The 15,959-nt window shown below is 41.4% G+C and overlaps 1 protein-coding gene across 6 annotated transcripts in view; it reads left to right on the top strand.

Annotated features, from left to right (window-relative positions):
- The window catches only part of IQCM (IQ motif containing M), a 162,056-nt gene that overhangs the window by 104,558 nt on the left and 41,539 nt on the right, over positions 1-15,959 (top strand). For all 6 annotated transcript variants that reach the window (XM_060278653.1, XM_060278651.1, XM_060278650.1 and 3 more), the window contains 3 exons: positions 1,524-1,716; positions 4,356-4,500; positions 9,494-9,628. In XM_060278653.1, coding sequence (XP_060134636.1) covers positions 1,524-1,716; positions 4,356-4,500; positions 9,494-9,628 — 473 coding nt within the window. The remainder of the gene's footprint in view (positions 1-1,523; positions 1,717-4,355; positions 4,501-9,493; positions 9,629-15,959) is intronic.

The raw sequence follows: 15,959 nt of genomic DNA, 5'->3' as shown, positions 1-15,959 counted from the left end.
GTATAACCCTCTAACTATTCCATTTTAGAAGAAAAGACCACCAAAAGATGAATGCCATCTTCAAAAAAATAAATCAATGCAACTGTACCCAGTAGGCCTACAACCCATATGTGACGGAAGGTCCTCACAATTTCAGTGAATGTAGCAGAAGTTCTGCTTCAAGGTCACTGTGCAGCAAGTGGCAGCCTCTTGGCTCAGTTTAACAGGACACCAGCCAACTCAAAGCAAATTGCAATTACACTAGAAATTACATTTGGACAAAACAGGAAGGCTGGGCCTGTTAAAGGAGGCAGAATATTTGCTTTGAGAGAATGTGGGTTGGTAGGTGATTGGAGAGGGAGGAGGCAGACATCTGATTTTGAACTTGGCAACCCCTCCAGCTGGTTTAGTCACATATTTTCAGCTCAAAATCTATTTGGCCTTTACAACAGCCAAAATAAATGTCCCTTAATCACTTCCAACCTATTAACAGATGGGTAAACAGCTTTTATAAATGGGGCATACAAAATACTTCACTATCAGCCAAAACTAATTAGTGGCAATAGCTGAACCAAAATGTATAATTTAAGTAATATATATATCAATGTAGATGAAAGTAGTTTATTTTTTAAAATAAAAAAAAGTCATTTCAAATATTATGCCTTAAAAAATCACAATGGGCTTCATTTAAACCTGATGAATTTAGAATTCTAATTTGTTTCGGCTTTTCTTCATTAAGGCACAATCCAGTAGTGAAGATCTGCCAGTTGAAGGACTACTGTATAGTAAGGGCAAGGGCCACCATTTGAGGGCCACATGCCGATGGTGGGGAGGGCCAGAGGCAAAAGTTGGCAGAACAACAAATGTGCATTTGAACAGGAAGCTGGTTTCTGTCCTCACCCTTCCCCATCCTCCTTCCAGGCAAGAGGCATTATCAGAGTATAAGGACACATTCTATCCTGGGAGAAACACTTGAGGTGTGAGGCAGGACCAGTCTTTGCATTACAGTATGCTTATTAAAATACCTAATAAAAAGTTATTAAAAACAACAATGACTGAGCACTAACTGAGTTGTACAGAGGAAGTCTGTGGGCTGACATTTATGATCACTATAAGTTGCTCTGGGAACCTATTTTGGTTGAAGAGTGGTGTAAAACTGATTTAAAAAACTATTACCCTGTTGATCTCCTGAATATTCAGTTTACTACTTTCAACACATGTGTATGTATGTATGTATGTATGTATGTATGTATGATGCAGTCACTAAAAGGGTTTGTGTGAAGCAAGGCATGAAAAATAAAATAGATTTAAGGATGATCCTTTTATTCAAATTAGTCACATAAATTTGGTGAATGTTGGGGCTGTTTCAGAGTCTCAACTTTAAAAAGATTGATTCAGAGGAAATGGGTATAAATTGCAGCTTTGCAAGGCTTACTGGTGGTTTTCTATATTTCAGTGGAAATGTATATTTTGTTAACATTTAAATTCATCCTTGTTTCCATACATGTTAAACTTTTTTCTCTGTTTTTTAACAAAATATTTAGTAGGAGAAGGCGTACGCTCAGTATAGTTCACGAGAAAGTCAAAAGGATTGGGCCACACTTGGATATCTTTGAAGCTTTCAAACACCTCCGAAGAAGACAAAACAAGGATAAATATATTTCATCTGCCATTATTATTCAGAAAACAATCAGAGGATGGCTTGTTCGTTGCAAAATGCACAGATTAAAGCTGAAGGTATTGTAATCTCGGAAGCTAGGTAACATGCCATGGCTAGGATTGCTATGGTTAGGCTTAACTATGAACCCTTTGCATTAGGTAGATCAGCTGACCATGATGATTTTTATGCATTAATACTATCTGGAGCTGGGACTGCCACGAGACAAGGCAAAAGGCAAGGCAAGGCAAGGCAGTTGCCTTGGTGTGGGAGGCTCTGGATCTGTGGACTGTGCCCTGTGCTTCTTGGCCTTCTCTTCCAAGTGCTGCCTGTGCCTAAATGCCCACCCCCCAGAAGTGGTGGGTGGCAGTGGGCACCTGGGCAGATGTGGTGTGGCTGGTGCACAGCAGGGGTGGAGGTGGCAGGAGGCAACATTTTTGTTTTGCCACTAGGGGCAAAATGTCCTGGACTGGGGCCCTTATATCATTCCAGCAATTTGATAGGCAGGAATCTGATTTGTTGAGTGGTAGATCTCTCTCTTGATGTAGTATAAGGCAGCTTTCTATGTAGCTTAATGTATACAGTGGAACCTCAGTTTATGAACACCTTGGTTTACGAATTTTCAGTTTGTGAACGCCACGGACCCATCTGGAACGGATTAATTCACTTTCCGTTACTTTCAATGGGAAAGTTCACTTCAGTTTATGAACGCTTCAGTTTATGAACAGACTTCCGGAACCAATTACACCCATGCTTCGGGTTAAGTACGCTTCAGGTTGAGTACTCCGCGGACCCATCTGGAACGGATCAATCCACTTTCCATTACTTTCAATGGGAAAGTTCGCTTCAGTTTATGAACGCTTCAGTTTAAGTACTCTGTGGACCGTCTGGAACAGATTAATCCACTTTCCATTACTTTCAATGGGAAAGTTCGCTTCAGTTTATGAACGCTTCAGTTTATGAACAGACTTCCGGAACCAATTATGTTCCTAAACCGAGGTACCACTGTACTGTACTGCCTGGAGCCACAATCTCAGTTAAATATACTGAAGGCTCACAGGCTTTGCCCTTTATTTAAACATTGGTACAGGTAAATAAATTTTTTTCCTTCAGTAGCACCTTAAAGACCAACTAAGTTTTTATTTTGGTATCAAGTTTTGGTATACCCAAATAAAAACTTAGTTGGTCTTTAAGGTGCTACTGAAGGAATTTTTTTATTTTGCTTCGACTCAGACCAACACGGCTACCTACCTGTAATTGGTACAGGTATATAGGGATGTGGATAGTGCTGAGGTCTAAACCACAGAGCCTAGGGCTTGCCAATCAGAAGGTCGGCAGTTTGAATCCCCGCGATGGGGTGAGCTCTCGTTGCTCGGTCCCTGCTCCGGCCAACCTAGCAGTTTGAAAGCACATCAAGTGCTTCCAGCAGGAAGGTAATTGGCGTTTCCGTGTGCTGCTCTGGTTTCACCAGAGGCGGCTTAGTCATTCTGGCCACATGACCTGGAAGCTGTACGCTGGCTCCCTCGGCCAGTAAAGCGAGATGAGCGCCACAACTCCAGAGTCGTCCGCGACTGGAACTAATAGTCAGGGTTCCCTTTACCTTTACAGGTATATAATGGTTTGCATATAATGATATGTATGGCTTAGTGGAATGATCACGTGTGCAGTTATAGAAAATGAAAACCACGTATGCTTCCTTCTTCCCCAGTCCTGCTGCTGCCAGGCTATCCAGACATAAGCAATGGTATGTGTGAACCGAAGGTCGTAGTTTCTCTCACTCTAAACAAACTATGTGTTCTTGGCTTGTTTGTTTGGGGAAGACAAGTCACAAACCCAGGTTCATACATAACTCTAAGCGAAACCATGACTTCTGGGTAGTGTGATGGCAGCAAGGCTGGGGGAGAGGCAAGACAGATAAGATTTTTCAATTTGTGTGTCCCCATTCTTACTCATTCATGCTTAATTGTAGCTTGGCTTACTATCACATGAGAACTGGGTCAATGTATAGTACCCCACATCTGGTTGCAGTTAATGGTAATTTTTAATCCACCTGCATTCCTTTTGAAGAGTTTTCTAATGTTGCTTTACATTGTCTTGAAGTTTTATGAGAGGGCAGTATATAAATACTTTTATAACTAAATAAAATACATATAATATTCCCTTGTGTTCTCCTGTATCTCAGTGTCTGCTCTTGCACATTGGTAATATTTTTTCTACCAAAACACTAACACCTGTTGCTTCTCATTTTATTTTTTCACTTTTGCTTTGTAGAACTTCTACAACAGTTTGAACAAACTTTGATACTTGCCTCATCACATTCATTTATTATGTGTGTGTGCCATGATTGTGGATGTACAGTGGTACCTCAGGTTACAAATGCTTTGGGTTTCAAACAATTCAGGTTACAGACTCGGCTAACCTGGAAGTAATACCTCGGGTTAAGAACTTTGCCCCAGGATGAGAACGGAAATCACGCGCTGGCAGCGCAGTGGCAGTGGGAGGCCCTATTAGCTAAAGTGCTACCTCAGGTTAAGAATGGTTTCAGGTTAAGAATGGACCTCTGGAACAAATTAAGTTTGTAACCAGAGGTACCACTGTACATACTTGCAAGGGATTTGTCTCTGTTCACCACCTCTAAGAGTTTCTTACTTTGCACACTAATAATTTATAATCCTTTTCTTTATAAATAAATGAAAACAAAATATTTGTGTAATTGTAGGCTAGGAGCCATGGACCAAATTTACTAGCTGTCGTAAAGGAATATCGCAAAGTGATGTTTCGCATTAAACGCCGATGTGGAATCTTGGATCCAACTACACCACTAATATTTGATCAACTAGAAGACTATCTTGACCACAAAAGATGTATGTATTGGTTATACTATATTATTATATTATATCATGTTACGTTATGTAATGTTATATTTCATTATTGAAATTGCAGTACCTCTTGCTTTTTAAAATGCTGCCTATATTTCAATATTTCAGATTTCCAGAATATGCAACCATCTCTTGTGCTTTCCAAAGCTTACAGAATTGTCTCAAAGATTTTTCCACCCTAGATGAAATACAGGCTTATGCATTAACATTATGAGACTCTTATGGGGAGGTACCGTACCATAGGTCACTGGTAGAGCACAGGTACACTGTCCCAAGTTTCCTGTTAAAAGGGTAAGATAGCAGATGATGGGGGAAAGCCCAGTCTGAGACCCTGGGAAGCACCTGCTGGCCAGTTTAGACTGGTGTAGTCAACCTGGTACCCTCCAAATGTTGCTGGACTACAACTCCCACCATCCCCAACCACTGGCTATGTTGGCTGGGGTTGATGAGAGTCCCAACAACTTCTGTAGGACACCATGTTGCTACCCCTGATTTAGGCAGCACTGGCCTAGATGGACAAATCGGGAGCTTCCTGGTTAACTGAGCACTGAGATGCACAACTGTGTGTTGTTCTGTCGGGTTCATTGGTTAGAACTGCATGGGATGGTGGGAGTCCTATATCTTCCAATGCAGTTCACCACCAAACAGCAATAAAGCACAGAGGGCGGGGTGGATTTAGTGATTACCATTAGAGGGTGGAAGAGCTTTGCTGAAAATGCTGTCCATTGTTTTATTGCCCCCCTCCCCACCTCCTTTCTCCATATGCTTGTCCCACTCCAGTCTGGTATCCAAAATGGGAAATGAGTCCAGCTGGAGGGAAGTTTCAGGAAAGGGACTCAGGGAGGGGATAGGGAGTGACAGGTAGAGGGAATATTCAGCATCCACTTTGCCCTCAGCTTCTTCACTGGAAATTACTATGCACTGCTGTTTGGTAGCATTCCTAGGTTCACTACAGTCTTCTGTAGTCCTGTGCTAGCTCAGCTCCAATTTGAATGTTATATCTCCCATATGGAAGCTGCCCGTAAAGTCTTTCCACATGAAAGGTGATGGTCACAGCACGTAAAAGCAACTTACTGAGTGCCAAGGGCATGCCACGTTTGCGTATCAGGGTGGCATATCCTTGGCAGGAATGGCACTGGCACACAGGAACTACATGTGACAGAGGAGACACATGTATTAGCAAATGCTGAAACCTGATGTGCGCTGTGTGGAGTGCTGCCAAGGTCTTCTTGGCAGTCTCCACGAGGAGGCTGTAATGTTTACATTGACCCTAAGATAGGAAATGATGGAGCAAACTGGCAAGCGATAGGAAAGCGATGGAGCAAATTGGCAAGTCACTCAATCTGAGTATTCGCTGTGAGATAGCTTGAGAAACAGGCAGGTCCGTCTACAAAGGAAAACGAGGCGCTTGGCAGGCATTTTCCGGCACAGAATATGGAGTGAACATATGGCCAATGTGGCAAAGCAACAGTCTATGCTTGATATAGCAGCATCTATCACACTAGCGATGCTAAATGTTAAAAAGGGGGTAATAGATAAATATAAAGTATTACTTTGAAGTTAAGCAGCAGAACTAGTAAAGTAGCTGAAGTAGCATCGATCATACCATTCTATGTTGACAGTGAATATATCTAGTGACAGCGAGGAGATCTAGTGCTAGGCTGAAATCTGCACCCCAGCAATTTTCATACTATTTTCTGAATTGTGTGTGTGTGTGTGTGTGTGTGTGTGTGTGTGTGTGTGTGTTCCAATGATTGGGTTAGTCCTTGATGTGGGTGGGTGTAATAATAATAATAATAATAATAATAATAATAATAATAATTTCATTCATTCATTCATTCATACATACATACATACATACATACATACCTACCTACATACCCCTTCCATCTGGCTGGGTTTCCCCAGCCACTCTGGGCGGCTCCCACAAGAATATTAAACAGAATAAAACTCCAAACATTAAAAACTTCCCTAAACAGGGCTGCCTTCAGATGTCTTCTAAAAGTCAGATAGTTTATTTCCTTGACATCTGGTGGGAGGGCATTCCACAGGGTAGGCACCACCACTGAGAAGACCCTCTGCCTTAGCAAGAAATATATAGTTTGACAAGGCATGAAATATTATTTGTCAGGGACCGGATGGATACTGAGGGGTGGGTACTAGGAGAGGCAGGGTTGGAGATTGACTTGGAAGGGATCAGTGAATGCGGGGAACCTGTAACAGCCAGAAGACAAAAGACAGAGGCAGGAGAAGATGCTGGATTGGAGAGTGAAGGAGGCAAAGATAGGTCAGGCTGGTGGAGAGTCAAGGGCTGCTGCCCCCACCTCTCCTGCTCCACTGTCTCCCTGGACCATAAGGCGATTAAAGCGGGAGGAGCAGAAGGTTACACAGAGGCAGAGTTTTCACCTCCTCGTGTGCAGCCCAGATAGGGATGATAAACAAGCCAAGGTTGGGAGCAGAGCCTCTCTGTTGCGGCAACTGCCTCACCAGGTGTACCCCTAGGAGTATCTGAGAGATCTAGGACTGATGGACATGCCTCCCCCTGACTTGTAAGTGTACTTTTGACAATGACGAGTTGATTTCTCACTCTGGACATTCCACGCCTGACAGCGTTGTGACATTATGAGGAGCAGGTGGACTGGCACTCTACCTGGCCAGAGGGTTGTAGTCTGTAACACAGTTTAGCCAAAATGTTCCCATCCTCACTATTAGAAATTAGGTTAGATGTAGCAGATTTAGCTGCCTCAGGTATGGATATACGACAACATGATCCGAGTCAGGAGCAGCTTTAAATGCCTCGGGTGAAAGTGTGGCAGCTTGGTCGGAAGCTACTGCCAACCCTGTAGCACCTGAATCAAATACTGCAAAATGATTACTAACAGGAACGTTAAAACTCAAAGGGGATTGTTGGAGAAACAAGGGGGGAAGACTCAATTCTGCTCTCTTGAGATTTAGACACAGAGAGATAAGTCCAGGACTCCCTGAGTGTTTGGTATTACCCATTATAAAACACAAATAGTTTAAAAGTACTGCATCCCCCCCTTTTGATGCAATATCACAAACCCACTGTTAAAACTTATATAAAACAAGCACATCACTGATAAAAAAATGTAAAATATATCCAGAAAGACTGTTCCTTTACCAAGGCACACACTTTTTTATTACACTGTCTCAGGCTTCATAATCAACAGCATTAACAAGAGGTCCCGTTATATAATTCGTTATATTCTTATTGGACCTGCAGATCTTGGTGGCCACCGGCTGTGTGCCCTAGTCACAAGAAAAGAGCACTTTGGCTCTTCCCCTTCAGCTCGTTCTTCTATTGCTTGATGGTGAGAATAAATGGACACTCAGAAACAGACCTTGGTGACTCAATTCACTTCCACCCCCAGTAGTCATATCATTCCTATGCAACACTTTCATGCATGGTGTCCCATATGTTTTATTAAATGAGTTCTAGTCCCATTTCAAAAGTCCTGAAAGCTTTGAAACTCCACAAAGGTGTCTACCAGGCACCAGAGTTTGGAGATGAGATGAAATAAAAATTGTACATATTTTATACATTCAGTTTTGATGAGCTTAACATTCAACCTTGTTGGCCTGAGTGGAAATAGAGTTTGATATCACATTGTTTGATTTCACGTATGGAGACGGCGTCAGACCTAAGTTTCCAACGTCTTCTCATAAACACTATAATTGAGCCTATATCTCATCTGGATATAATCCTGTATAACAACAGAATGCATTTATTTTATTTTGCTCTGAGCACTTACGGCTGTTGAATAAGAACCACTCGGCTTTAGAAAATCTTTTTGGGTAGCTAAAGCTGATCCATAAAATAAAATAAAAAATGCGTCCTGTTCTTGAATCTGTGTTCATCACTGACAAACACATGGAGTGTCCTGAAGAAGCAGGCTTTCCTATTCCTTTTAATTAGGGATATTGTGGGAGTTCACCTGAGCCCGACATGGATATGACATTTCAGGGTTCCAAAACCCCACCTCAAATTCCCCTGCTCCAGAGTTAGATAATAAAAACCTGAGGGAACAAACACTTCTAAACAATAGAGAAGAACTCCTACACCCGCCTTCTTGCTTCTTCTACTTCCCTGGCCCCTAGGGTTGCCAGACTCAATAGAGGACAGGACTTCTGTGCCTTTAATTGCCCTGCTCTCTTTTGAGTCTGGAAACCTTAAAGAGAAACCAGCAGACCCTTTGCTTGGAAATTAAACAAACAGCCTGCTGGTTTCTCTTTAAGGTTTCCAGACTCAAAAGAGAGCAGGGCAATTAAAGGCACAGAAGTCCTGTCTACTATTGAGTCTGGCAACCCTACTGGCCCCCCAAAGCCACCCCTACCCCAGCCCTCCAAGGCACTTCTGTGTTCCTTCTCTTGTGCATTGGTAGGGAATAGGAGCAGCAGTGGAATCAATGAAAGATGAGAAAGGAGAATTTCCCCTCTCTCCAGTGTTCTCTTCCCTCCATGCTCCCATTTATCCAATGAGTTATAGTATATGGGAGGATTAAGACCTGCAATTGCAAGAGCTCCTGAAAGACCATTTCCCACAGTATACTCCACCCAGTACAGTCATACCTCAGTTTAAGTACGCCTCTGTTTGAGTATTTTCAGTTTAAGTACTCCGCGGACCTGTCTTGAACAGATTAATCCACTTTCCATTATTTTCAATGGGAAAGTTCGCTTCAGGTTAAGTACAATCTTAAACCGAGGTACCACTGTATACTATGTGTGGATGACACCTTATCACCATCATTCTTTGCTTTGTATAATTTGTTTTGCATTTGAGAAGGTAATGCAACTATGCTGTTAACTTTAGTATTTTGAAAAATACTGCTCATAAATACTGGGTTTTTTGGTGTGTTTTTTATTTTTAAAAATCTGATTTAAAATGATACGGAAAATTCAAGAGTTGTTAAAGTTCTCACCTAATAAAAATGTACATATACATTATTTTACTTTCTAGTTTACGAAATGATGTTTAGCAAGAGAGACTGCTTGAAAGAGATGGATAGAAATGAGCTACCTAAATTCTTCAGAGATTGTGGCCTTTTCCCAACCCTGGCTGAGGTGAACAATACAATGAAAATGGTATTAGAAGGTAAGGGATTTTCTGGATGTTTTTGTTCAGAGGCAGTAGAGAATGCTATTCTTGGGCAAAGGGGAGTTTAAGTTGTTGGAGGAATGTGAACTTTGTTTATTTAAGTAATGTTTGGAACCTACATTATGCAGCTGACTAATTCAAATGAGCCAGTGGTGGTTAGGGCTGTATAAAAAACGAAAATTGGTTTGGAACCTGACTCACTTGGACAGCCGGGTCACCTTGCTCTCAGAGGCTTGGGCAGACATTGTGCTTCATCTTGGAACTGAGGGGACCTCATTTACTGAAGACTTGGATGGCTTCTTTATTGACTAGAATGAGAACATCAATAAATGCCCCCCCCCGAAGGAAACTGCAGGCAATTCTCAGGGGATGACGCCTGCTATATTTCAGAGAGTTAAGTGTAGAGGTTTATGAGCAAAGAGAGCATTTGATTGATTGATTTATCATCCCCCCACACACTGTAGTTTTGTGGGCAATTTGTTGTGTTCTATGTCGTGAGTATTGTGTGGCTGTGCAACATTTTCACATGCATTGTTAAGTGTAGTGCTTTGTGCGCTCTATAAAACCATATATGTTAGTAAAAATCCTCAGAGGACAAGCCAACTTAATCCTCCAGGCATTCTAGCCTTTTGATCTTATTGTTGTGGCTTTACCTTAAGAGCAGTGATGGATGAAGGTAGATGAAGTGGAAATACCATATTCTGTTCCCCACTCCCCATCTCTAATAATTATGGTTGCCAGACTCAATAGTGGACAGGACTTCTGTGCCTTTAATTGCCCTGCTCTCTTTTGAGTCTGGAAACCTTAAAGAGAAACAAGTAGACCGTTTGCTTGGAAATTAAACAAAGGGTCTGCTGGTTTCTCTTTAAGGTTTCCAGACTCAAAAGAGAGCAGGGCAATTAAAGGCACAGAAGTCCTGTCCTCTATTGAGTCTGGCAACCCTACTAATAATGCTACCCTGGCTGATGGAGCTCATGGTTTGCTATAAGCTGCCTGAACACACCATCTTGAGTCTAGAGTGTGATCGGTGCTGACAACCTCTTCGGTGGGCAGGTTTGTGTGGCAAAAGGTGGCCTATTAGATATCCTAGTCCCAAATCCTATAGGTCTTTCAATGTCATAACCAATAGATTGAATTGTGTTTGGAAACAAACAAGCTACCTATTCAGCCAGTTGTTTTTCATGTGTCCCTTCTGAGCCCATAAATGTGTAAATAAGCAAATATTCACAAAAGACAGTAAGACTGCATTGGAAAAAGTAACTCAGGAAAAGTTGAAGAAGAAGAACTTGAAGAAGATTGACAGTAACCTCCTTCACACACAAAGCTATGTGAAAATTGCTCTCCCATAGCAATCATGAATGATATGCCCTGCAGCTTTTGAGGGAAGCAGGCTGCATAGCAACAGACAGGAGAACCCACAAACTTCTTGACAAGCTCTGATCAAGAAAAAAGGTGTGACGGGCTTCTTCTGTTTGGATTCTGTATTACTGGTCAGTTGCCTGTAATAAATATCTGACTGGGGCAGAGAGGACACGCAAGACCCTTTAGGAATGCATCCAAAATACTCCACATCCTAATTTCTCCCCAAATTTTTGGAAATTTGATTTGTGAATGTGTTCTGTGTATTGTTTTTTCTTTCTTTTCAATTCCTTGACTATGTAACCTGTCCTGATAATGTGTTGAAGGGTAGGATATAAATATCAAAACATTTTCCAAAGTTTTCTTTAAAAAAAAAATCATCTTTAAATATTCATCACCATTTGCTGTGTTGAAAAAGCTTCTGCTCAAAAGGGCATGGAGGGATGATAGCTACTGAGGCAGTGCAAAAGCTTTAGACAAGGCACAAATTTAAGGTAAATAGTACTGCTTCACTGGGCCACATTGAAAGTAATATTCATAGTGATCCACAACATAGACTGCCCCATGTCCCAAAGTTCTGGAAGTGCCTTGGAGCTCTGAGAGTGTGTTTTTGTTTTTCACTTTTTCAGGCCAGCATCTCCAAGCTCTCCATAAATTAAAAGAAAACAAAAAACAGCAGAGTGGGGGAGGCAGAGAAGGTGGTGTATTTCTGTGGCTGGTTGTTGTAGATTCCGGAGCTCTCCATAGTGGTTTTGGGCATAAGACTGGTAGCACTTAGGCTATGCAACTTTCTCTCCATAGAATTTCAAATGGCCCCCAAATGACAAGCATTTTAAATGCTCCTTGGGAACCATTTTGATTTGTAAGGTTTATAGATCAGGATGTTTTCGTTTGTTTGTTCCCCTGGTTTCCTGCTTAAATTTTTGTTGCTGTGTTTCTTTTTTTGCTGGTTGCTCTTGTTTACTCTTTATATGAATATTGTTTTTCAGTTGGATTTCTGATCTCCATCTTCATCTTTTGATAGGCAAGTGGCTTAAAATATTAATATAAAAATGCATAGTTCCAACATAGTTACCTTAGCCACATACACTTAAGTCTTTGGTTGAAATTCATGAGCCATGTAGCCCAATCCTGTTCATGTTTATTCACAGATAAGTTATCCAAGGGTTCATAGGACTGCAGTCCTCAAAGTATAAAATTTTACCTGTACCGTTGATATCAAATGATACCAACACAAAGCCATGCTTGTTTTCTTTTTTTAAAAGGTTGGGTAAATTATTATTTGGACAAAGGGAACTCAAATCAAGTGTTGTGTTATTCTGCTTCTTTGGGAATGTTTTAACACAGTTATGCTTTATTGTTTCCAGCAATAGCTTCAAAGGCCATAGATGAGCTTTAACTTGAATTTCTAGCAGCCTTGGTTGGTTTACATCGCAATTTCTGTGTAGTTAAAATATTTTTTTTTAATGCCAGGCAAATCTCTGGGGGGCCTCTTTAAAAGAGCTAATGTTCCCTTTGGCACTGAAATCCACTTACCTTAACTGACTTCAGTTATATTTCAACCTGATTCCTGGTGTCACAATGGTAATGTTAATTGTAGCATCCCAAAGGCTCTTAGTATTCATCAAATATTTGATTTACATTTTCTAATAAGGCTTTTGGAATGCATGAACAGGAAACCTGTCCTCTACCATGATTCCTACTACTGTCTCCTTCATTAACATTGCGAGTTGTTTTTTCTAAAGTAATTAAAATATGTAATTGAATACACTAGAATAATTTTGGAAAATTAGTTTAATTATTCCGCAGGTTCTACTGGGAAACATTGCATCTTTTATTATAACTGAAGGGGTAAATGTGGCTTTTTAAAATCCCACTTGTATTTCACTTGATTTTTTTTAAAATCATTTAAGCAAATCCTGTGGTTAGGCAGGATTGTCTCATGGTTCTCCAAAAAAAGTACAAAAGTGCTGTCGGATAACTTTCCATCTATACCTAAAATCAATAGCCACCCAAGTTATTCACTCATTCCTGCCCTTGACACAATGCTAGTAAGGTAAGTTTAGGACTGATTTCAGCATTGTATGTTAGAGAATGTGTACTTTTTCTGAGGCAATAGCAGTGAGTCTTTCCTTTTCAACTGAAGCTACAGCAACTTAGTTCTGAAAAAACAAAATAAATGCCTGATCCTTCTAAGGAGACCTGTGTGCTTAATCAAGCATCTATGTGCATCAAGCATAAATTAGATAAATATCAAAATATGCATCCAATGTACATCTGAGTGTGGATGATACCTATTTTCATTGCTTTCTTTGAAATGTTAGTTTGAATGTGGATCCCTATTGCACACAGATGCTGCTTATACATTCAAATGTATGATTCTCATGCACACAGAAGGCTATATGTGTGGAAGCCCAGTATACATGTTTATTCTCTCTCTTCTTGTAAGGGGATAATTATGCAGCATGGACCTCTCTACAGAGTTTGTATTATAGTCTACAGAGTGGAATATGTATTATACTTATGGTGGAGAGGACGTGCTTGGAGCTCCTCGGTGAAAAGAATTAAACAGCCAGATAAACATGCTCTTACTTTATCTTTCCAAGAGACAAGCCAAAATGTAGATCTTCATAACTACTATATAGAACTTTTTACTCAAAATTCGTTCTAAGTGAATGGCTCCCTTAAGCAAACTATATTAGGGAGGTAATTTATGTGAGAAAAATGGATGCCAGCTCCTCTTGCTGGGCAACAGCCACAGCTTGAGTCATCTTCCTCTTTTGGCACAACTCCAAAACCTTTCACAGTTGTCTGACCTGTAGAAATTTAGCGGGGGAAACCTTTGAAGGCATGGAGCTAGACTGATGAGGAAATTTCTCAATATGCCAAACTGCTATTAAGGGCAATGCGCTGGATCACTGTCAAAAGCACTGTCAAAAGAAAAAAGTTAGCAACCCTATCCTTTTGAATTATAACATGTTGAGATATCAAGAGTGGTGCTGAGAAACCTAATGGAGGAAGCATAACATTAAAGGCTGTAGCCCAATTCCAGTCCAGGTACCTTATCTCATGTAACATCCCCCCCCCCCAGCAAGTTGCTTTGGGAGAGCAACAGGGCTGGATTAACCATTAAACAAAATAAACTCGTGCTTAGGCAAAACCTCTAAGTGTCCCTATTTCCCAGGGATGTCCCTGATTTAGAGAAGCCATCACAGTTTCTGATGATCCCGGAATGTCCCACTTTTCCTTTGTTGTTGTTTAGTCATTTAGTCATGTCCGACTCTTCATGACCCCATGGACCAGAGCACGCCAGGCACTCCTGTCTTCCACTGCCTCCCGCAGTTTGGTCAGACTCCTGTTAGTAGCTTTGAGAACACTGTCCAACATGCGTAGAAGCGACTTCTGGTGCCACGCTACCGATGTATGGGCACTGGAAATCGGGCGGCACCGGCACTGGAAGTCACTTCTATGCATCTCCGGACATGCGTAGAAGCAACTTCCGGTGCCGCTCTACCCGATTTTCGGTGCCCAGGCATTGGTGGAGCGGCACCGGAAGTCACTTCTACACATGTCATGCGTAGAAGCGACTTCCGGTGCCGTGCTACCCATGCCTGGGCACCGGAAATCAGACGGCGCCAGGACCCAAAATGGAGCCTCCCTGGCAGGTAGGAAATCCAGGGGATTTACGGGATTTTTCCCAATCCGGGCTGCCAGCGGGAAATGGTTTAAAATAAGGGGGTTTCCTGCGGAAAATGGGAGAAATGGCAGCTATGGCCTCAGCTTCAGGATCTGTCCTTCCAGTGAGCACTCAGGGCTGATTTCCTTCAGAATGGATAGGTTTGATCTTCTTGCAGCCCATGGGACTCTCAAGAGTCTCCTCTAGCACTAGAATCCAAAAGCATCAATTCTTCAGTGATCAGCCTTCTTTATGGTCCAGCTCTCACTTCCATACATCACTACTGGGAAAACCATATCTTTAACTATACGGACCTTCACTTTTCCTTAGAATGTTCCTATTTTCATTGGAGAAATGTTGGAGGGTATGGTTTAGGGAATCAAGGGAGGGGGGGGCACAACATAAATTTTCCATTGCCGGATTGGCATAAACACATAGCAAATGCTTTATACCAGTTTATAGTGCATAGGAGTGCCAGCAGCTCAATGGTTTGCTTGTTCCATTAGATGTAACAAAGGGATTAGTACAATATATAACTTAGTAGCTTAGTAGTCTTCAAACAGAATTTTGCTTTGTGGAAAAAGCAAAACTTCTCAAAAAGCTATTCAAAAGTTATTCAGAAATAAATTATTAGTTTTTCTAGACTGCTTAGTAAAGAAAAAGAGTTTTGCCTGATTGCAACATGCTCAACATACACAGACAGTATACACTGTGTGGCTTGTCCTTTAAAACACTCTGAGTGACTTACACGGCACTAAAAAGCAACTGTCCTTCTTCTCAGGTTTACAATAATATATGTGTGTGTGTACGTGCGTGCATGTGTGTTCCTGTATTACACACAAATGAGAGTTCTCTAAAGGAATGAAATTTGGCTAAGTGCTTCTAAGCACCTCTAGTCTACCATTCTGTGTTCTGACAGCTGGGGCCCTGTGTGCAGACTGAACATGTAACATCACTCGGATAAAGATTGACCTTTGCCATCTCCTGTCATATTATTGCCAGCGAGGAAATTCTCTGTAACCTGAGCCTCCCACGTCTACTTAGCACTTACTCTGCTTATGACAGAGGGAAATATGTTTAACTTAGAGGGTAGAATAAAGGATTTTTTTTTGAATTAAACTTTTCCTTACAGGCGAGGAACTGGTGATCTTGAAACGGGAACTCCAGTGTCAGCATCCAGGCACCTTACTGCTGCTACCACTACAGTATATTACTCTGTAAGCAAAGGCTGGATCTTTGCAGGTGTTAGGGGTTATAGTGTATCTTTTTGCCCTTGGGAAATCAAGTGATTTG

Source organism: Zootoca vivipara, chromosome 9 (assembly GCF_963506605.1).
Source record: "Zootoca vivipara chromosome 9, rZooViv1.1, whole genome shotgun sequence".
NCBI classification, from domain to species: domain Eukaryota; kingdom Metazoa; phylum Chordata; class Lepidosauria; order Squamata; family Lacertidae; genus Zootoca; species Zootoca vivipara.
The sequence above is the reverse complement of the archived record's forward strand: the minus strand, read 5'-3'. Positions and strand labels throughout refer to the sequence as shown.